The following is a 24,636-nucleotide window of genomic DNA, read 5'->3' on the forward strand; positions in this document are numbered from 1 at the left end:
TTTAGTAAAGCAACTCATTATAATTTTAAATTAAAGAACAAGACAATCGGATATATATGGAAATGAATCGGATGAGAGGAAAAATGTGGTAAATACAACACAAGCAACATCGTGTCATCGTGAGATACTTCGCAACATAACTTTCTTCACACTTGTTGAAATAAAAACAAATGAAACTAATTCAAAGTATGGCATTGATATCGTCAGAAAATACGATGTGCGGTTGCGTATTTTTAGTTTAATTGAATGCAGTGCTATTTTCAACGCAAGCGGCCGTGTTTCACCACTTATATCCACCTAATATCCTGGAATTTATCATTGCTATTAGCTTATCACAGTATTTAGAAGGTCTGTATTTAGATTGTTTTTTCCGGAATTGATTTGCTAAACTATAAAAGCTTTGCCGACAAGGGATGGAAGATTTAAAAAGTGCTCATTTAGGCAAATGTTTTAAGACTTTGTTTGAAAAAAAAAATATATATATATATTTATCACTTCTTTGTTTCCTTTTTTCTGTGTCTTTATTAATAGACAAAGTGAATACGTGGTCGATGAAAGGCAACCGTCACACGATTGATACCCAGCTTGCGTGCGCTCCTTATATATTTAAGGTTATAAACTTATGGAATACGTGTGGCATTACAACAAACTTTCTGGGATGAAACTAGCCGCCATACAACACATTTTTTGAAATGAATTGAGTCACCATAAAACACATTTCTTGGAATGTAACTAACACATTTCTTGAAACGAAATGAGTCGCCATAAAACACATTTCTTGGAATGAAACTAGCAGTCATACAACACATTTCTTGAAATGAAATGAGTCGCCATAAAACACATTTCATGGAATGAAACAAGCCGCCTTACAACATATATTTTGCGACAAAACCAGCCACCTTACAACACATTTTTGGGGGTGAGAACAGCCGCCATACAACACATTTCTTGGGGTGAAACCAGCCGCCATACAACACATTTCTTAGGGTGAAACCAGCCGCCATACAACACATTTCTTGGGGTGAAACCAGCCGCCATACAACACATTTCTTGGGGTGAAACCAGCCGCCATACAACACATTTCTTGGGGTGAAACCAGCCGTCATACAACACATTTCTTGGACTGAAACCAGCCGTCATACAGCACATTTCTTGGACTGAAACCAGCCGCCATACAACACATTTCTTGGACTTAAACCAGCCGTCATACAGCACATTTCTTGGACTGAAACCAGCCGCCATACAACACATTTCTTGGGGTGAAACCAGCCGTCATACAACACATTTCTTGGACTGAAACTAGCCGCCATACAATACATTTCTTGGACTAAAACCAGCCGCCATACAACACAACTTTTGGGGTGAAACTAGCCGCCATACAACACATTTCTTGGGGTGAAACCAGCCGCCATACAACACATTTCTTGGACTAAAACCAGCCGCAATACAACACATTTCTTGGACTAAAACCAGCCGCCATACAACACATTTCTTTGGGTGAAACAAGCCACCATACAACACATTTCTTGGTGTGAAACAATCCGCCATACAACACATTTCATGGACTGAAACCAGCCGCAATACAACACATTTCTTGGACTAAAACCAGCCGCCATACAACACATTTCTTTGGGTGAAACAAGCCACCATACAACACATTTCTTGGTGTGAAACCATCCGCCATACAACACATTTCTTGGGGTGAAACCAGAGGCTATACAACACATTTCTTGTGATGAAGCCAGCCGCTATTCAACACACTTTCTGGGAAGAGGCCTGCCGCCATACAACATATTTTCAGGGATGAGGCCAGCTGCCATACAACACATTTCTTGGAATGGAATCAGTCGCCATAAAACACATTTCTTGAAATGAAACAAGCCGTCAGCCGCCATACAACACATTTCTTGGGGTGAAACTAGCCGCTATACAACACATTTATTGGGGTGAAACCAGCCGCCATGCAATACATTTCTTGGGCTGAAAGCAGCCGCCATACAACACATTTCTTGGGATGACACCAGCCACCATACAACACATTTATTGGGTTGAAACCAGCCGCCATACAAGACATTTCATGGGATGAAACCAGCCGCCATACAACACATTTCTTGGGATAAAACCAGCCACCATACATCACATTTCTTGGGATGAAACCAGCTACCATACAACACATTTCTTGGGATGAAACCAGCACTCATACAACACATTTCGTGGTGTGAAACCATCCGCCATACAACACATTTCATGGGATGAAACCAGCCGCCATACAACACATTTCTAGCGGTGAAACCAGCCGCCATAGAACACATTTCTTGGGTTGAAACCAGCCGCCATACAACACATTTCTTTGGATGAAACCAGCCGCCATACGACACATTTCTTGGGATGAAACCAGTCGCCATACAACACCTCTGCTTGGATAAGGCCAGCCGCCATACTAGTTTATTTAATGGACACAGGCAGACACGAACATGTTGAGCATTTCCTGTAAGTTGCTACTATGTATGTAGAAAACCATGTTTGTCTGCTATTAATCAGTCAGATATTTCTGATATATTCATAGACAAGCAATACGTATATAGGCTTGAACCAAACACTTTTGATTTATCTCTTCAGAAATTTTACAACCCATTCATTTTATTCTTTGTTATTGATTTCCAGTGCCAGAATGATAGCAGATATGTTAATGTATTCTAATAATGGCAAATGTCACGACATTGCGTGCGCCTTTTAATATCAGAAAATTTAAATAAATAACTGATCATTTTCGTGCCTGAATTTAAGAGGTAAAGACCGCCTCGCAATCAAATCATTTTACTCGAAAACACACCAGCCTTTAAACTTTGTTACAAAATGACCAAAATCAGCTACGCAACTCAAGCATTTCCTGTAATTTAAAGCCCTCTAAGGACAAAACTAAGTATGTGCCGTTTGTCAAACCACGTATATACATATATGAGTGGTCGGTCATTCGGGGAATTTATAAAAATATTATATTTTTATGATTATTTATTAATTGTTATAAACGTGCCATGGCATTTTTCATCAATTGTGGTAAACGAGTTGAATGGATTTTCTGTGGAATGACCACGAATGTGATAATCTATTTTAATCTTCTTTTAAACCGATTGTAAAAACAAACAAACATCACATGTTCTAAAAATTCGTTTCAAATCGAACAACCATGGATGAACCTATTCTGTATGAATAGAACTCTTTAAGCAGAATTTGCATCTGGTATGTAAGAAGAGGTCTTGGCTGGAAAGACCTCGTTCATTGATAGACGAAGGGAAATAATGTCAGAGCTTTAGTTCCCAATCACGGAAATGGGATTCCGCGGGAATAGAACATAAGAAACCTCGATGTTTGCATGGCGATATAGTAAAATAATAGGTTAAACATTTAAGTTGGTTGATTTTTATGGTGTTTAACAGATCAATTGCATTACTTTTCCTTTGTACGAACTTTTATTAACCAAACAAATTGTTTTATGAAACATAAAACATAAATGTTGTTTTTTATATATGCCATTTTCATAGGTCCCAGCATAAAATATATTATATTCTGACTAAGCCTCGTTATTGCTGTCATGTTTTCGTGTTCAGTTGTTCGCCTACTATCCCTGATATAAGTATGAATGGATCTACCATTGGGACAGTCCAAGTGTATACACCATTGCAACTTATTTCAACAAAACACATCGCTACACATGTGTGAGTGCATCTTTGACAAGTAGCTGGGTAAGATGGACGATGTTTTACTAATGCCGACTACATATAAACACCTTTCCGTGTAAATATACTTATTTAACATCTAGTATACTTTTGATTGTACGAAAAAAAAATTCGATTCGTTTACTTGGAGAATCGTTCATTGAAATATTCCGAACATTGACTTACACTCCTAATTATTCGTCTTGATACACACCTAGATACGCAACACAAAAAAAGTCTCTCATAGAAATTGTCATTTTCGGTGAAAACAAAGAAAAGCAAAAGAGAACAAAATAGAACGGAGATGCTTTTGTTTGTCTGGCTGTTAAGTAAATTACAAAACGTTCAAATTTCACAGTAGGTATAGCCATGACTGATTTTGTATTTCTTTGTTGCCAACATTGCTTATACGACTGTTCGGTTAGCACAATGGTAAGTGCACTCGTTCTCACCAAGGTGACCCAGTTTCGATAATCGGCCTGGGGAGATGTGACTTTGGTTTGTGGACACCAAGTCGGGCAAGTGGTTTTCTCCAGGTTCTCAGGTTTTCCCCTATAACACAGGACCATACTCTCGCGTAATCTCGTGTCAAAGAGAATGACTTATATAACTTTCTTCTAAATCGATGTAAAATAAATGAACTAACACTGCTTGAACGCGCTCGTCAGGACCTGAAGATGCTATCAGCATACTTCGTTGATTTCGTTTATAACTCTTGGCAATATGGATAATATCAATAACCTGGATATTTTTTGTGTATTTAGCGTTTGAACATGAGAGAAACATAGCTACCTCCACCTGTTATTTATTGTCTGTCGGTAAACAACAATTTCATAGTATTAAAAAAACATGAACCAGAATAAAACTTTTGAGCTTAGTATGTATTATAATTTTTATATCCTACCCTACAGGAAAATATTTCGGGGGTTGCGCAGACAGACAGGCGCTCTTATTTTCGAGCGAAACAAAAAAAAACTCAGACAAAGGTGCTGATCTGAGTTCATTAAAATTGACTGTGTAATATATTTATACTACTAGTATATATGCAACGTATCCAACGTATGAGTATTAGCGTTTATAACAGCTTTTTGTTGTTTTGCTTGCTACCGGTAAACGATATTTTGGCTGCACACATATATTCTAATAATGTTAAGTGACCCAATACAGCTTTGGTGGGATTTGAATGGGTGTAGTATTCTAGTTAAAAGTTCGCAAAATAAATTACCGAAAACACGATAATATAAGTATAACTGTGTGTGTTATTATTTCAACATTGATCGAACCCGATTACCTTTTTAAATCTTTGATGACCAGAACTCTAATATGTGTTAGTTTTAGTTCATTGTTTCCTTTTCCTTTGTCTGCATATAAAACCCTTGCAAACGACGCCTAATTAAAATGGGGTCACAGGGCATCCAAAATTCACATGCTTGTTCATCTGATACCTAGACTAGAATATAAACCTTACTTTATTTTATTATGTATTGATAAGTAGTATCAATTAAAACGCCAAATTCACAACTCTTTTTAGCATCGGAGATTGTACTGGATCAGAATGATACCGACGTAAAAGGTAGTTGAAGGACTCGGAAAATTAAAAGTGTATGAACAAAAAGAAAGTTCAAACACATAGGGGTTGCTTTGCTGTTAGATGTTCATAGAATAGACCAAAAATGTAAGATATAATTAACATACATTGGCTAACAAGACAATTTCAATTGAGGTATAAAATGTAGCAATATAACTTGTCAATATATTGACAAAGATGAATGACCACCAATTCATTTTCAGAAAGAAAATTGAATGCACTTAAAGGAACAAAATAAATAATGAGAATGATTAATAGTTTATTACTTTGCATTCTCAAATGACGAGCCTACTTGAAAAAGAGTAGGCGAGCACAGACGACTGAGCCGTAGAATTAGGTATTTGCAATTAAATTTAGAAAACGCACCAGACCGTTTATCTTCTTGCTAGACGCTGATCAATATATTGACGCTTGAACCGTCTGATGCAAGACTTTCTTTGAAATGGATGTGATACTTGCGGAGAATGTAAAGAATATCATTGTCACGTCAATGAAAAAAGCAATTCGATGTTAAAGGTATCAAAATAGTTTAACGGGTTTTACAGTATGTTGTCTAATATTAAGTATCCATGTTACCAAACATATGGTTTATTATTAGTTCATTCTCATTGTTCTTTGAAAACCGCAACACAAAACAAAATCGCAAGGTGTCAATGCATAACAAACATCTATATTGCCTAAAATCAGTTCATTCATAGATATGATTGTACAGCAGCGAGGGCCATATTACAGAAGCATCTTAAGTTAAAATTTTACCTTTTCCTTAAATTTAACAATTTCCTTAACTGTTTTATTTCACTGGAAGAAATTGTTATGCTAAGTGTATATTCTGCAATTAAAATGTGGACATTTAAGTGTTGAAAAATAAAAACATTTTTAAGAACTATTTAAGGAATATAACAATTCCAAATTTAACACTTACGTAAAAACAATCTAAATATTTATTAAGGTGATTGTGTAATACGAACCCAGAACTGTTGGTTCTTACAGTGGAAATTCAGTCGCTGCCAAGCAAACAACCAATATAAATTAAAGACAAAGCGTTTTCAAGCTTTCTTGCTATATCTGGAAGAAACATTTACGCAAAGGAAATTTAATCAAGAACTGCTTGACTACAGAAACGGATTACTTTGCAGTAGAAGACGGACGGAAACGTTTACTATTGAGTTAGAAATTATAAGATGAGAACGAAACAAAATTGGCTAATAAGAAAAAGCTGAATACCACAGTAACAATCCCATGTGTCAACAAAACGTATTGTTGACAATGGCAATTTGATTAGGAAGCAATTTCGGTAGTCAATGGCAATTCATGTTCGAACCCCTATAATACATTGTTGTTTTGTTCTTATGAAATTTTACAATGTATGTGTATATAGTTGAAGTCCACTACAACTGTATTCCTATCACATTCAAGATTGAAGGTGATGAGTCAACTTACTATCAAATTAAACCCTTTTGAGACAAACACGATTTTTTGGCCGATTCGTTTAGCCACCAATTCAATTCTTTGTGGATAAAATCATGGCTTTTTCTAATTGACATTTGATTTACCGCCCGAGCACTTTTGTATTAGCTTGTCAATCAACAATAGCAATGTTTATCGAAGGTGAAAACACTCATGCACAAAAAGCAGAACCTGTCCATATACAGTAATAAACAGCTAGACTGGCAGGAAACCTACCAATATTGAAAATAACTTCTTCAATCAAAGCCATGCAGCGACCACAGTAAATTCAATACTTTTGATTGATGTTGAAGACATATGGACACATTAAGCGGAAGTCAAATGTAAAATGATTCCATCAACTAGAAAAGCAATTTAGTAAACACAAATGGTGGAACTACTGTACAGAGTATAGTGAACTAACAGGGGAAGACGGAGAGTAGCATACTTGATTTAGAAGGGGTAAAGTTGTGCGTATAAGTAAATGAGTATTCAATAATATCAATGTCCATATATCACCAGTGTATAGCTGTAGCGACTGGCAATCAGCTGCATACCTTATTGATTCTTATTATAAACGGTACATTTATTTAATATCAATGCCCATATATCACCAGTGTATAGCTGTAGCGACTGGCAATCAGCTGCATACCTTATTGATTCTTATTATAAACGGTACATTTATTTAATATCAATGCCCATATATCACTAGTGTATAGCTGTAGCGACTGGCAATCAGCTGCATATCTTATTGATTCTTATTATAAACGGTACATTTATTTAATATCAATGCCCATATATCACTAGTGTATAGCTGTAGCGACTGGCAATCAGCTGCATATCTTATTGATTCTTATTATAAACGGTACATTTATTTAATATCAATGCCCATATATCACTAGTGTATAGCTGTAGCGACTGGCAATCATCTGCATACCTTATTGATTCTTATTATAAACGGTACATTTATTTAAGAATAAGGAACGAAACATAACATAACTTTTCTATTATATAGAAATTTATCTATAGCTTTCCGGACATCCAAACATCGCGACTAAACGGTCTGATATATACACTTTTTTAGTTTTGGAGGGAGATTCAATATACTCATAGTCAGTTCTGTCCTATTCAATGTGAAGCCAGTATCCCTATCTGCTACTTCATAAAAACGAGTTGCTTCTAGTTCTCTTTAACAAAGCCAGGCAAAAGTTACTTATTTATGGTATAATTGGTAAACAGGTATGTTATCTGCAACAACAAATAATCGGTGTAAACTGGAATTGAAAAAACGCGTTCCAATTTGTTTTACCAGATCTTAAATAGATTGGACAGCAAATCGACGAATCGTGTCTGGCAGTTTTGCGGCTTTTTCTTACGCGAATCGATGGCTTTGATCTTGACCGATTGGTTCAATCCCGTGTCATGCTAAATATACAAACTATGAACTGGGAAACGATTATGAATAAAATCTTCTGAGACAAGGACAAATATTCGTTCAATCATGAATTATCGACCTCAGACTAGATAGTATTGACCATTCTCAGAGAAAACTGACTTCAAGAATAACTGCGGACAATGGGTAGGAAAGACTGCAAAAGTTAAAATACGCTCTATAGATTGGATATTTTAACTGTGTCTCATTGAAATGTCTGTCCCATCTATCAAATCAGTTACCAATGCCTTAATGCGGAATTGATAAGGAGTTGTCTGACCAATTAAGGTAGATGTTGTAACATAACGACTTTTACGATAAATAATAATAACTTTGTGAGTTTTAATGGTGGCAATGATATAAGCAGTGCTAATACTCACTGATGAAAGCCTACTCTGCCTGGGGACTCATGTCTACACACAGCAGAACCGTTTTCACTATTGTAACTTCCGAGTTAGCCATTTCCTCTCCCGCAGTTCTCCTACTAATTGTTCCCTTAGGGAAATCCAAACTTAGTTTCCAGAGACGTGAACAAATAATGTTCGCTTTACACTCCTTTTCTGCAAATGTATATCAAAGTTGTGTATCCAGTTCTGTAGACGTCGTTATTTTCCTGAGTCTTACGCACTTTCTAAATAGATACACACTTTACCGGTGTTGAACCGACTTACTGACAGCTTAATAATATATAGACGTTTTCAATTATTCCGACCCTTCAGACAGGACAAGCATCCAATATCACAACGAATAGATTTTTATAAGATTCTAAAAAAATCAGCCCAACACTGGAATGCACTCATCTGCAGAGATGTGTTTTGTTTTAACAGCCAGGTTATCGATATTATTGGACTATCATTTTTCCTGAAACGCTAGAGTTGTGTTCTAGATTAAAATATCATTTCTGCTCTTGAAACTCATACATCAAGTTTTAATAACTGCATTTTACAACAACATTTTCTACTTTCATAATTATATACAAATAAAACATGAAGCAATGACAGATAAGGCATTTCAATAACAAGCGAGTGTAAATTAAGTTAAAAAGAAGCATTTTCAATTCATTTATTTTGCTTTCATTTTATATCGTGTTTGTATTTCCCGCCATCAAACATAATGTTTATCAAAATAATAATCATAGTCGTTATCCTCATTTATAACAGAACAAGTACAATGAGTAAAAATATGCCATTGTAAAGCTCCATGGAATGGATATTACTACATTTGAAGATGTTTGGATTTCCTACTTTGTGATAAGGAGTTCGTTTAAACGCCTGGGAACAAGTTGGCCCTCTAAAACACTGTAATAATGAATAACCTTTTTATGTTATTTATTTTAATTTTCATACCCTGATAATTATCTCTTGGTTTGATGATTTACATTTAATCTTCCTCAATCAATAAACATTACCCATATTGCATTTTATACACAAGTGTTCCCTTTGCATGTAAATAATTTTTTTCCGCTTGGTTGCATAATTTATTTACTTCTTTTTGTTTTGTAAATCGATCTTGTAGGTCAAGGACATTTCTTCCAGTCTGCGTAATGGCACAGAACCTAATAAAAGGGAATGCTTAAGGAACTAAGCTTGTAATACATGCGTGCTTAGCGTTGTATCTATTGAACGCGTATTGTGTTTATCGATATTTTGCATCAATCATCTCTCTTAAACAGGACACGATAACAAACTTTTGTCACATTCGTCAAGTGTTTATACCAAACCATTTGTCGCCATGAGTCTTCAACATAATTAAGGACCTGTTAAACCGCACTGGCAATTGATATGGCAGTTTTGTTTAATCGATTGATTGTAATTCTTAAAGAAAAAATGTAAACTTGTGTTCCGAACTCGTCGTTCAAATAAGTTTTTAATTGGCAACGGACGTGATACATATTATCAGACACTAGTTTGCATTGTTTTATAATAATTCATAATCCTCTATTTTATTCATGGAAGTCTGCTCACAATAAGAATATAATTAAATTATACATTTTAGTTTAACTGGAGGCGTTTGTGCAGTACATGGCGATATTTACTAGTAACCAAACATAATGCATGTGATATACTTAGTCAAACTAATTGTACGTTGACGGATTTCTTTTAGATTTTTGATATGGCAAATCATTCACGTACAAATTGTTTAGTATCAAAAGTGGGTAGTTGTTCCTATCAGGATTCCGGGTTAAAGCATATAGCGTCTATAAAATATCATAAAAACAAGAAATATTACCAGATAATGTTATTTTATATTAGTTCCGTACACAAAAAAATAAATAACTTCTGATTATGAGTTTGACGGCTTTTCTTCATTTCATTCTGTCAAAACATAACGATATATACATGAAGGGCACCTGCAAGGCTTCAGGGCACAGTTTTAAATCGCCCGGAACATTTCGGCCATGGCCGAGTTGTTACGATTGTATAAAGAGGTCTATCTCGAAGCTTTGTCGGAGGAGGCCGAGTTATTACGATTGTATCGAATTGTTCCCCTTCGCATAATTGTTGTTTGTGTCAGTCAACTTTCGTTTTATTGGAAAGGTTAACAACTTGTTTTTATACATTAAATGCTTGTTTAGTGCAAAATAACATTTCACTTACATGGTAAAATATGAATATTACTCTTTATGATCAATTTCAACAATAAAATACTTCACTTAAAACAATTTCAATATTTTTAAAACACCCCCGTTTTTTGCACATTCCCGTTTAGACGTTAGGGATTGGAAGAATCCCGTATAACACGTCTATTATTTTAGATTAGTGATATACTCAAATGTAGTTCCAACAACAAGTGATAAAAGTGCATGTTCAAATAAAGTGACAGCTATAGCCAATAATCACATAGTTATACCGATCATCGTAGACTGTTTTTATTACGGTACTTAATATCTGCATTGCTAAATGTTTGGATAACAGCCACGATATGGTCAGTGAAGACTAATTAACACATCATCGGCTGTTTTAACCAGTTTGTGAACGCTTAACCTCGAACGTGTCCCAATATTTGTCAAAAGTGTGTAACAGTCATGCGAACATACAAACAAAACTTTACGTGTCACAATGAAAATCCAGAAATCAAAACTGACCTAAACAATAACTCGCAAGAGAAAGGTGATGCATAGCATAAATTGAGCCGGAGAAACTGGCCAAGTTAATCAATGTAGAGATCTTTTAATGATGTTAAAGTTTATAATGTTCTTTAGAATATAACACAGTTTAAATTGTCTGTGTTTTCCAAAACATCTTTGGGCATAATGATTAGTGTAATCTGAATAACTTAATCTCCTACGTTGAGCAAAATAGAACATGAATAAAGAATTGAGGCGACCAAACACACCCTGTCAGTTCATTCCTACCGGAATGAAACCATTTCTTAATTTTAGATCTGCTTGCTGGTTAGTTTCCGATTTGATTGTTATTAAACGACTCACGTATCCCAGAACAATGTCTCAATAATTTCTTAGTATTGGGTAAACGTCTGGTCCTTGTTGAGACCTAAGAAATTCCTACTGCAATACTGTTCGCTTTAAAGCATGAACGGATACATTGAAAATGCCAATGAGAAAAGTACCGGCATGGCTTTAGCTTTACATTTAACCCGTAATCATTCATTGAACAACCCGATATGTTTCTGATATTACAAACCGTACTCAGCTGGTTATATCATGTAGGTTTAGGGCTTTTATGTGTTTTTAAGTGGTTCTTTGCCACATGGTCATATGATGCAAACGTTCCTATGAAATGATTGGTGAATAAATAAAAAAGTATTAAGACACTGTATTGCGATGTTTCAACTTATTGATCAACAAATTATGGCATTTACTGTCATGTGTTGCTGGCTTCCTATAGTGGTTCGCTTTTATGACCAAATCATACACCTGAATAAGCTTTTACATGTCGCTCACTTGATTAGATAAAATATAATATCAATTTACAAAATGTGTGAAAAACTTATGCACATTGAAGTTATCTTGCCAGGAAGTCTTTTCTTGATATGCAAACATGTCAGGGATTCTAATCCTATTTGTAAATGCTCTCCTTGTAGAAGCCAAAAATAAATGCAAGAACGGTAAGTTTCCTTTCTCCTTTAACAACAGTTAAAGCTTTAATATACACTCTATACCAACTTCTCTTGTCATTAAACACAAGTGCCTTTCCGTTAAATCTCCTTTTCTTGCTGTTACATGTACTTTTCTTGCTGTTAAATATCTCTCTGCTAGATTTTTTTGTTTGGCTAATCAGTACGTGTTGAATAAAGTAAGCCGCGGTCGATGAATAGCATACAAAACTATGCTGATACAATGCACTTTACGTATATGAGATCTAGGAATTAAGGCATTTTAATTTTGCGGTTAATTTCAATTGGCATTGGCTTACATTTCTATTTGGCTACTACGCTTGTTGCTGTAGTTTCCATTGTATATTGATATCCATAGATCTTTCAAAAACTATATTAGATTTGAACTTTTTTTAACTTAAAACGGAATTATTCATAGTGTTAATCGTTTAATATATAATTTTGAAAGCACTGAAAAAGAACGCGGTGGCAAAAATAGTAGGACCGATACACATAATTGCTAACTTAATTTTAAATACACATGCTAACATAACTAATTTATCTTCTGTCCTCAGTTCTGGGCCATATCAACGAAGTGTGTTTCTCGTCATCGTGATCAACAGTTCCCAGAAAATGCTTACATTTCAGGAAGCCAGAAGAGCCCTTCAATGAACTCCAAAACACGATTAAAAGCATGTCTCAAAACTTTTTTGTGGTTCTTGGCTAATGCTAAATATACAAAACAAATTTAGAAATTGCCACAGGATTCTATTGAGAATTTTACGGGAATATTAAAAACATTTATACACATATTCTCTATGCTGAATAACATATTTAGCTTTAAGCTGTACACATCTTAAACAGCCAGGTAACGGGCTATACATGCTGCGTAACATGGATAAGAATGCTTTGTATAAAAATTAATAGGCATAATTGCTTCAGCAGAAAACTGTGTCATCAGAATAAGTTACTGGCTTTCATCCATATAACAATGCCTAAGGACGAATACGTGCTTAATAACTTATAGCATAGCATACGGCTATTTGTACAGGTGCTAGTACAAGCTTTGTTTACATACTAACTTCTTTTCAGTAAATGAGTTTTTGATGATATATACCATGTGTATCAAAATAACAGTGTGTTCAGTATCCGGACAGGAATGTGTCGAGTTTCAAAGAGCATTAGTCTGAGATTTCCGCGAAGGGACGTCTTAGAAGATTTATTTCAGATATATCATGAATATGTCAATTATATTGCATTTTTGTATGCCCTGTATCACTGTTAAACACCTCCAGTGCACCTTTTCTCATGAATAAAAAACCAACACATGCTTTATGAGACAGTTTGAACACCCCATCCTGTGCCTCGTGTGTATTACCAAATGAATGACCATCTCATGACAATCCACAATGATAATTCAACTATTAATGCCGTGATAATTACGACTACAATAATATCAGCTAGAATACGATTATTGGTGTTGAGGAGTGAAAGGTAATGATAACAACATAATTGTTGCTATGTCGCACATAGGATGTCCTTGCCCATCAACGTACTATATGATACTAATATATTTTTTCTTTGTTAAACGCATAATTTAGGTTGATTCATTTTGTTATTAATTTTAATGCATTGTCATGTTCACCTTGACTTTAATGATACTAATTTGTGTACAGATAAAACATTTTAACGGTATTTTAGTTTTATTTTATTGAGAAATCTGTGACCACGTAGCTATCAATAAAGATAACATGTATGAAGACTTATGTTTTGTATTTGTTTTTTGCTTTTATCGTTAAAGTCAAATGAGTGTAACAATATAATTATGATCAAACCCTACATTGTAATGAATATATCGATGTTTGCTGACTGCATAACTCAGGAAGCCTACAGCTAGTGATAACCAAACCTTATTCTTTTAGTGGTTCTCAAGCTGAAGAAATCAATGTTGAATAGATAAAAGTTCCTTTGAAACGTAATGGAATCTCAAATATCAATGCTTTTGAAAACTATATTAAGTTTAAAATCAAAGGCATTTTCCATAATATTTAATAATAGAATGGCAATCAGGCAAATATTGAGTATTTCCATGAACACTATTTTACTTTTTAATGTTTTTATATTTGTTATTACCGATATCATTTTTGTACTATTTTATTAATGTATAAGACTTACATTACCTTGCGCAAATAACCAACGTGATATGTTTTATTGCCTGATGTATCCATGAAATATTGGATATAAACAACTGACTGACTGTCATAAAACAAACAGGTCTCTCTTGCAATTAAGAATATTATTTGTGTTGCCTACGTTGATAGCTATTAGGACAAAAATGAAAAGAATGTATGATGTGTACTGCAAATACAGCAATAAATCGGCAGAAAATACTACATTTTTTTTCAAATGAACCCATGAGACAGGATATGTCTGTGCGAAATAACAAGGGATGTCTATTCTGTCAGTTTACTCATCCAATCACAGTGCCTTAATCAGGAGTTTATGATGATCTGCATGTCCAATTACAACGTTGATAATACGGATACATCTGAGAAGGGCTTGAAAATTGTAATGACATAAAACACACAGGGTTAATACTCACAGTTGAATGCCGATTCTGCCTGGGGACTCAAGTCTACACACAGTAGAATCGTTTTCACGTATGTAATTTCCGAGTTCGCCATTTTTTTCTCCCACCGATAAACGTTTCCTCAGGTAAATCCGAGCTAATAATCCAGGTAACAACACGAATAATGTACGCTTTATGAATTGTCTAAAGCAAAAACATATAGTGTTGTTTAGAATTCTGCAGATTTAGTATTCAGTAGTTAACCCGAGATAGTTTTCATAAGATGTACTATACTAGATCTATATTGATTATCTAATAATTTTGATAGAATATGTTCAAAACCAGTTCAAATCATCGACAAATGAAAAAACAAAACATATGTATTATGCAGGGTCGTACATGGTTGAGCATGGTTTTGGTTGATAATTGCCCCACTGACCCGACTTTTCATGAAATTTGATACTAAAAGGAAAAAAATATAACACTTACGGACTGTTGTTAACGGAGGAAATCCCTTTCTATAGTCAAATTAAAGTGTAATTTTAATTTCTACGGACCATAAACCGTGATTTACACCGATATTGCGAGTAATTAATTGAATACTGGATAAATGTTTATGTGTAGATCCAAAGTTTGGATATGTTGTTAACAACAGGTTCCATCTTATTGTTTTCTTAAACAATGTCTACGTTAACAAAATATATTTCATGAAGCATATCAAGAATCTGCTAATAATATCCAATTATCAGATAGGATACCCTTAAAATGCAATGTTCCGACAAGTGTTAACACGTAGTAATTTATAGGATGGTAAGTGCGCAGATGTTCTCGATATCTTCTAAACAATGTGTCAGTTAGTAAAAGTATATTCTAGATCTGCCTCTCTTGCTGTTGAACACATACGCCGCTCTGTTTAATATCTTTTCATTGCTGTTAAATATACTTCCTGTCTGTTAAATGTTTTTTACAGACGATCACTTCGTCCTGTATAAATGTTAGCTGCGTTTGTTGCTCAACGTAGCAAACGATGCGAATTAACGGTACTGGACACTACATAAATAAAAATTGGAAATGAAAGCATGTTAGCACTGACTTATGGAATAATTTGAAATGGTATGGGCTTTTACTTCTTGATAGGTTACTGATCTTGTTTCTGTCTATCTCCATAATGTTTAATAACATCTATCCAAATATTGGCTTTGTTTGACCTCCAAACGCAATTATATTCTGTTGTTTTTATCAGTGTAATTGATAACTTTAAAAGAACACCTAAATTTCATGTAATAGCAGAATTGCTAAGACGGATACTGATTTGCATCAAAGCTGCTTAGTTTATTTAATTTCAAATCATTATTGGTTGACTGGACGGGATAACACAACTTATTCATCTTCTGTTTTTTTTTATCGTGATAAATATTTCCCAGTGGGTATTTACATTTTATGAAGCCAGACGGTGTTCTTCCTAAGGTTCTAAAACACGAATAGAAACATATTTATCAGCATGTTTTGTTTACCAGTAACATGTGTTGTCGTTATGTAGTAATCAAGCAGTTCTCCAATTAGCAACGTTAAAGTTGGTAGATATGCTGTTCTTACTGCACTCACACTTTTTGACCAGTTAAATTTTCATATTACAAGTACACTTTTAAAGAAGTCTGCAGGTATTGTACTTCAGTTTGAGATACAAAAACACCCGAGATAAAGTGTTTATATTCCGGATTAATATAACGGAAACACGAGCTTAGTTTTTTCCAGTACTTGTTTTGTTTGTTATATAGTATATATGAGTTATTATGTATGTAATGTGTCTTCCGTTAAGCGTATGTTAGGTTTTGACAAGCGTCATCGTAAACAGTGTTCTCTACAATTGATGTGATTAAAGTTAAACTAATTCAAAGTATGAAATGTGATGACTGCAGAAAAAGATACGATGTATGGTGCGCATTTTAGCGTTATTGAATGTAATTCTAATTTCAATGCAAAAAGCGATGTTTCATCTATTATCCAGGAATTTATCAATGTTGTTAGCTTATCGCAGAATTGAGATTGGGGTTTTCCAGCATTGCTTTGATAAACTATTAAAGCGTTGCCGACAAGCGACAGGAGAGAAAGATTTAACGATACGCTCAAGTACGGAATGCCATTAGGGCCATTGCCTGTGATTGTGTTGATCTAAAACAAGTTACTCAATAATGTTCGACGATGAAAACGCGAAATCACGAAACTAATATAACGAAAATGCGGCGGCACTATGTTGGTAACGCAACATTACGACAACGAAAACGCGATATTACGACAGTACGATGATAATGATGCGATAAACAATCGTGTTTTCACCATCGCATTAATGCCTTCCGGTGAGCATGTACATGCTCAAGAATGGAAGAGTTTCAAGTACAGCAATACAAATTGTCTTTCAGGAGGAACGTTAAATGGGGGTCCCTTGTGACATAATATACCAAACGTCTCCTAGAACATGTTGTGCATTTCCTGTTGCTTCGTCGTATGTAGAAAACCATGTTTGTCTGCCAATCAGTGAAATTTATCTTGATATATTCGCAGACAAATCATACTTATATAATCTTAAACCAAACGTTTCTTCTAAATTATCTCTTCAGAAATTTTACAACCCATTTATTTTATTCTTTGTTATTGATTTTCAGTGCCAGAATGATAGCAGATATGTTAATAATAATGGCAAATGTCACGACATTGCGTGCACCTTTTAATATTAGTGAATTTATATGATTAACTGCTAATTTTTTGTGCCTAAATTTAAGAGGTAATGACCGCCTCGCAATCAAATCATATTACTCGAAATAACAGCAGCCTTTCGACTTTGTTACCAAATTGCCAAATTTAGCCTACTCAAACCTAGCATTTCATGTAATTTAGAGCCCTTATTTATTAACTGTAATAAACGAGCCAAGGCATTTTTTAATCAATTGTGGTAAACGAGTTGAATTAATTTTCTGTTGAATGACCACGAATGTGATAATCTATTTTAATCATAAAATTAGACTTGATAATTATCGCAATATATAGATACAATTATGTTAACTCGCCCCCATTCACCGCTATTCATTTATGACATTATGTCCAAAATGATCCCACTAGTTATATTATTTTTTTCCTCCTACTCGTAGATCGCCGTGGACAAGCAAATATTACCTCTGAACTGGCATTTCGAAATGAGGCTAGGAAAGCTAGAGCTATTTCTGTAATCCATTTAAAAGATGGAAAAACTTTGTACAATTCAGTTCTCGTCCAAATCGAAACGATTTGGTAAAAAGCACCACCGATTTATCAAAGACCCTGACTAGAAGACTAGGGTTTAACAGAGTCAAAACGAAATCCACTAAACGAACAAAACAACACAGACAAGTCACTCACGCATCCAAATATCCTCATAAGTATTAATAAATGTATGTGTAACGGACTCGGAACTGTCAGCAAAACAGAAGGTCACTGGGAGATTAGACTAGTTTACGTGTAATCAACCACACTCTCGTACATCTCTGCTATGTGACACAAATGCACACTGTTAACAACAGTCGTCATCACCAATTATTACCCCTATTATGCGCAAATGGCATCCTTGTTCACCAGAGCATGATCATTGCATAACATCCATGCAACTGTACATTTTTACAGGGCCTGTATCTGTGTTCCAAACCCTGGCAAATACAACTAGATAATAGAGGAGTAGATCTTGGAAATGCGCTTGTTTTAGCGCTAATTATCGGTAACAATTTGTCTGCGGATAATTAGAGAGTTTTTTGGTTGAATGTCCAAATAAAGATGGTGAAGCGTTGTAAACGTGTACCCGCGGTATCCCACGATGTCAGAGGGAAGGTCAATACCTGAATGATTTATACCGTCTAAATATGATACAAATTGGTTTCTTTTCATACTAAACAGACGCGTCTTTACCATAAGCACGGATGTATTATTTTCATATTTATCCCTTGAAGGGCATCAACAAGCTGTCAAATTATGACTTATAGAATAATACATTGTTGACCATGGCTTTGGTCGATAATTTCCCTAGTGGAATGAATGATTGCCCTGCATGATACATATGCTTTGTCGTCGTTAATGATATTTTGTGGAGTAATAAACAACAACAACAACAACAACAACAACAACTTTTAATGCATTCAGGCAATAATGCCTATAGCATACAAACATAATGAGCAATCAGGTAGAATTTAGCGAGAAGCATAAAAATAAAATGTGAACATAAAGATAAATGATTGTTAGTCAGTAGTAGTAAATTATTTTGCAATTAAAGGTAAATCTAGAATGCTTAAATAGAACATTTTGTTTTTAACAATTTGATGGAACAAAAATTAATTTACCAAAGTCCGGGTGTTTGTTTAACAGAAGTTAGATGTAGTAGTATTTATCCAGTCGTGAATATCTTGAGCTAACTCGTGTTTTTGTAAGTACTCAATGACTTGACACCCACGTGCTATGTGGTACTACAACCAACTTTCTATGAATGAAAAGTATTATACATTTGTGAATGACATTCCAACCGTGAATATATAGCGAATTAGTTGCAGCAATGTATGGTAAGTTGCAATATGTTGTATGGTATTATTCATATGTAGACTGTCCAACTGGTGAGATTGAATAATGATGTTATTTATTTTAAGTTCTTAGGTTATTTGCATGGTATATATATTTTGCCATATTGATGGTTGTGTTAATGGTTTCTTCGCATAATAATTTTGTAAACTTGTGTATATTAGGCCAGTGGCAATAGTATGGTTTAAAGAATTGTTTACGTACATCCCTAAATTTTGGACATACTAAAAGAAAATGGTATTCTGATTCTACTTGGTTTTGACTGCAGTTTGTACAAATTATCTGTGTTCTTGGTATATTGTTATATCTCCCCGTTTCTATTTGTAGTGTGTGAGAACTGGTTCTAAATTTGGTTAATGCTATTCGGTACTTTTTACATATAATTCGGTCTAGATAATTTTCAAGTACAAATTCGTGTTTAAATAGACAGTATGTTTCAAGTTTACTTGAGTTGTTTATTCTTGAGTACCATGACTGTTTATAGATATCTGTTATTCTTTGAATAATTAATGTGGTGTTAATTTGAGTTCTGGCTTGGTTCACCCATAAGTCATTCATTCCGCATTTTTGTAGAATGCTTTTTATATGAAATGCCCAGTTGGCTTTATTAATTGATCCATCGTCCACTGTATTTTTAAGCATACTATACGATTTGAATAATAAAGAGTTTGGGTTACTGTTTAGTAATTTCGACCAGTATTTAATTAGAATGATTTTCCTTTGTATTTCCATTGGGAGAATCCCAAGTTCTCCATTTAGTGCGTCTATATGTGTTGATTTTTTTACACATAGAAGTTTTCTGCAGTATTTGTTATGGATTAGTTTGATGTCTTTACATTCGTGATATCCAATTATCTCTGCGCCATAGTTTAGTATTGGTGCAACTAATGTGTTGAACAATTTTATTTTTTCTGAAATTGGTAAATCCGTTTGATTATAAATTATAAATAGATTGTGCAAAGAGTGTGATGAGTGCTGTGCTATTCTTTTCTGTGTTCTGTACCAATTATTATTTTTGAAAAGGTGAACTCCAAGATACTTAAAAGACTGTACGATTTCTATGGGTTGGTTGTTTATGACAAAATCATGTGTTGTTTGTCGTCCTTTTTCGAAAATCATTACTTTAGTTTTGCTTGTATTCAGTTTTAATCCCCACATATCACAGTAATCCTGTATTTGTGTAAGTATGTTCTGTAACGATTGATGAGAGTGGGCGAATACCACTGCATCATCGGCAAAGAGTAACATAAATAATTTTGTTTGGTCTAATGTTATGATGTTTTCATTTTCTACATTTATGCTATCTATTATATCATTGAGGAAAAATAAACACAAAATGCTACTTGCAGGATCCCCTTGTTTAACCCCTATATTTGAAGTTATATACGTTGTATGTTCGTTTTGGTTTATTTTGACGCACGATTTTATGGATGAATACACAGCTGATAAATGATTTGATAGGCATGAAGTCTGACAGTTTGAAACATGAGACATAACAAATTGGTTTTAAATGGCATTAGCCGTGAAAAGTAACGAGAGACTGGAAATCAAAATAGCAAATCTTTTCTCGGAATTAGACTGAAATATTTTCATTTTTCAAATAGTTCCTGTTTTACATCGGCTTATTTTGAAATGTTCGATCTTGTTTTGACTCTCCGCCTGATTGCCAATAAAAACATGTTCCAGTTGCTTCCTTCGTTTAAGTGCCAATACCATAAATGATTCAATTGCTTCATTGTTCAAGTGTCAATTCCATAAATGTTTTGATTGCTAAATGGTTTAAGTGTCAATTCCATAAATACGTCGATTGCTTCCTTGGTTCAAGTGTCAATTCCATAAATGTTTCGATTGCTTCCTTGGTTAAAGTGTCAATTCCAAAAATGTTTCGATTGCTTCCTTGGTTTAAGTGTCAATTCCATAAATGTTTCGATTGCTTCCTTGGTTAAAGTGTCAATTTCATAAATGTTTCGATTGCTTCCTTGGTTAAAGTGTCAATTCCATAAATGTTTCGATTGCTTCCTTGGTTAAAGTGTCAATTCCATAAATGTTTCGATTGCTTCCTTGGTTAAAGTGTCAATTCCATAAATGTTTCGATTGCTTCCTTGGTTAAAGTGTCAATTCCATAAATGTTTCGATTGCTTCCTTGGTTAAAGTGTCAATTTCATAAATGTTTCGATTGCTTCCTTGGTTAAAGTGTCAATTCCAAAAATGTTTCAATTGCTTTCTTGGTTAAAGTGTCAATTTCATAAATGTTTCGATTGCTTCCTTGATACGAGTGTCAATTCCATAAATAGTTCGATTGCTTTTTGTATAATGACTGTCCATTCCATACAGCGTCACATCGAAAATGTGAAAGGAACACATTTTATTTTAACTAAACCAAAGAAAACAAATATTTCATTTACTAACATCTTACGAATCATTTAAATAATGACTTCACATTCCAGACATAAATTACAAACTATCCATTAAACGTATTTTAAGCGAAAGCGAATGTTTATTTTAAAACGATTGTAAAAAAAAATACACCAATCACATGTTCTAAACATTCGTTTCAAATCGAACAACCCTTGTATGTTATGTATTTTGGGCCAGTGGCCTTTAATCACGCAATAAATTGTTGACTTGACTTGACTTGAAACCTATTATGTATGAATAGAACTCTGTAAGCTCATTTTGCATCTAATATATTAACAGAAGTCTTGGCTGGATACAACATTGCAACTTATTTCAACAAAACACATCGCTACACATGTGTGAGTGCATCTTTGACATGCAGCTTGGTAAGATGGGCGATGTTTTAACGATGCCGACTATATAAAAAACACACCTTACCATGTAATTATACTGATTTAACATCTAGTCTGCTTTTCATTGTACGAAATTTGTATTCGATTTGTTTACTTGGAGAATCGTTCATTGCAATATTCCGAACATTGACTAACACTCCTAATTATTCGTCTTGAAACACACCTCTAGATACGCAACACAAAAAGTCTCTCACAGAAATTGCCATTTTCGGTGAACAAAAAAAGAAAGAAAAAGAAACAGAAATAGCAAAATAGAACGGAGATGCTTTTGTTTGTCTGGCTTTTAAGTAAATTACAACACATTCAAATTTCACAGTAGGTAAAGCCATGATTGATTTTGCATTTATTTGTTGCCAACATTGCTGATACGATTTTTCGGTTAGCGCAGTGGTTAGTGCACTCGTTCTCACCGAAGTGACCCAGTTTCGATTCTCGGCCAGGGAGCATATGAGTTTGGTTCGTGGACTCCAAGTCGAGCAAGTGTTTTTCTCAAGGCTCTCCGTTTTCCCGATAAGACAAGACCACACTCACCCGAAACATCGTGTCAAAGAGAATAACTTAGTATACACTAATATAACTTTCTTCTCAATCGATGTAAAATAAATGAACTAACATTGCTTGAACACGCTCGTTAGCACCTGAAGATGCTATCAGCATACTTCGTTGTTTTTGTAATAAACTCTCAATAACCTGGATATTTACTTGTGTTTTTAGCGTTTGAACATGAGAGAAACATAGTTATCTCCATTTGTTATTTATTGCCTGTCGGTAAAAAATAATTTCATAGAATTAAGAAAACACCCATGAATCAGAATAAAACTTTTGAGCTTAGTCTGTTTTAAATATTTATATCTTACCCTACAAGAAAATATTTTGGGAGTTGCGCAGACAATATCTTATTTTTGAGCAAAACAAAAAAAACTCAGACAAAGGTGCTGATCTGAGTTCATTATATTTGACTGTGTAATATATTTATACTACAAGTATATTTATTATCCGACGTATGAGTATAGGTGTTATAACAGTGTTTTATTTATTTAAATCGAACCCTAATACCTTTTTAAATCTTTGATGGCCAAACACCTTATATGTGATATTTTTGGTTCATTGTTTACTCTTCTTTGTCTTCATACAAAACCCTTGCAAATGACGCCTCATTAAAATGGGGTCACAGGACATCCAAAATTCATATGATTGTACATCTGATACCAAGACTAGAATAGAAACCTTACTTTATTTTATTATGTATTGATGAGTTAAGTAATATAAATTAAAACGCCAATTCACAACTATTTTTATCATCAGAGATTGTACAGGATCAGATTGATACTGACGTAAACGGTAGTTGAAGTACTTGGAAAATTAAATGTGTATCAACAAAAAAGTTCAAACACAGTGTTACCTTGCTGTCAGATATTAATAGAATCAAGAAATGTGAAGGTAAGATATAACATACATTGGCTAACAAGACAATTTCCATTGAGGTATCAAATGTAGCAATAAAACTTTATATTGACAAAGATTAATGACCATCAACTTATTTTCAGAAAGAAAACATGATTGCAATAAAAGGAACAAAATAAATACTGACAATGATAAATATTTTATTACTTTGCCTTCTCAAATGACGAGTCTTTGTGTAAAAAGAGTTGGCGAGCAGAGCCGTAGAATTAAGTATTTACAATTAAATTTAGAAAACGCACCAGACCATTTATCCCCATGCTAGACGCTGATCAATATATTGACGCTTGAACGTCTGATGCAAGTCTTATTTTGAATTGGATACTTGCGGAGAATGTAAAGAATATCATTGTCAAGGCAATGACAAAAGCAATTAGATGTTAAAGGTATCAAAATAGTTTAACGGGTTTTACAGTATGTTTCCTAATGTTGAGTATTCATGTTACCAAATACATTATTTATTATTGGTTCCATCTCATTGTTCTTTGAAAAACCGAAACACAAAACACTTCATGTAAAAATAGCAAGGTGTAACAAAAATCTAAATTATTTAAAAATCAGTTCATATATAGAGATGAAGGTACAGCAGGGCCCATATCACAGAAGCATCTTTTAAAGTTAAAATCTTACCGCTTCCTTAAAATCAACAACTGTTTTATTTCAATGGAAGACATTGCTATGCTTAGTGTATATTCTGCAATTAAAATGTGAAAACTTCAATTTTTAACAATTAATTTTTAAAAGAAATATAACAATTCAAAATGTTACACTTAAGTTAAACTATTTTAACATTTCTTGAATGCTTCTGTGATACGCACCCAAAACTGTACGGACCCTGAACTGTTGGTTCGTACCAGTGGAAATTCAGTCAATGCCAAGCAAACAACCAGTAAAAAATAAAGACATATAGTTTTCTAGCTTTCTTGCTATATCTGGACATTTACACAAAGGAAATTTAATCAAGA

General features: G+C 34.2%; 1 protein-coding gene across 5 annotated transcripts in view; it reads right to left on the bottom strand.

The window, feature by feature from the left end:
• LOC128217614 (universal stress protein in QAH/OAS sulfhydrylase 3'region-like) overlaps positions 1 to 24,636 on the bottom strand; it is a 119,158-nt gene that overhangs the window by 16,648 nt on the left and 77,874 nt on the right. The window contains exon 1 of one of the 5 annotated variants that reach the window (XM_052924874.1): positions 14,841 to 14,946. The exons of the other annotated variants lie outside the window; for them this stretch is intronic. Within the exon in view, the coding sequence (XP_052780834.1) occupies positions 14,841 to 14,922 (82 nt within the window). The 5' untranslated portion in view covers positions 14,923 to 14,946. Of the gene's footprint in view, positions 1 to 14,840; positions 14,947 to 24,636 lie in introns of those variants that run through there. 5 annotated transcript variants of the gene reach the window in all.

The sequence above is a fragment of the Mya arenaria genome, chromosome 14, assembly GCF_026914265.1.
Source record: "Mya arenaria isolate MELC-2E11 chromosome 14, ASM2691426v1".
In the NCBI taxonomy this organism is placed as follows: Eukaryota; Metazoa; Mollusca; class Bivalvia; order Myida; family Myidae; genus Mya; species Mya arenaria.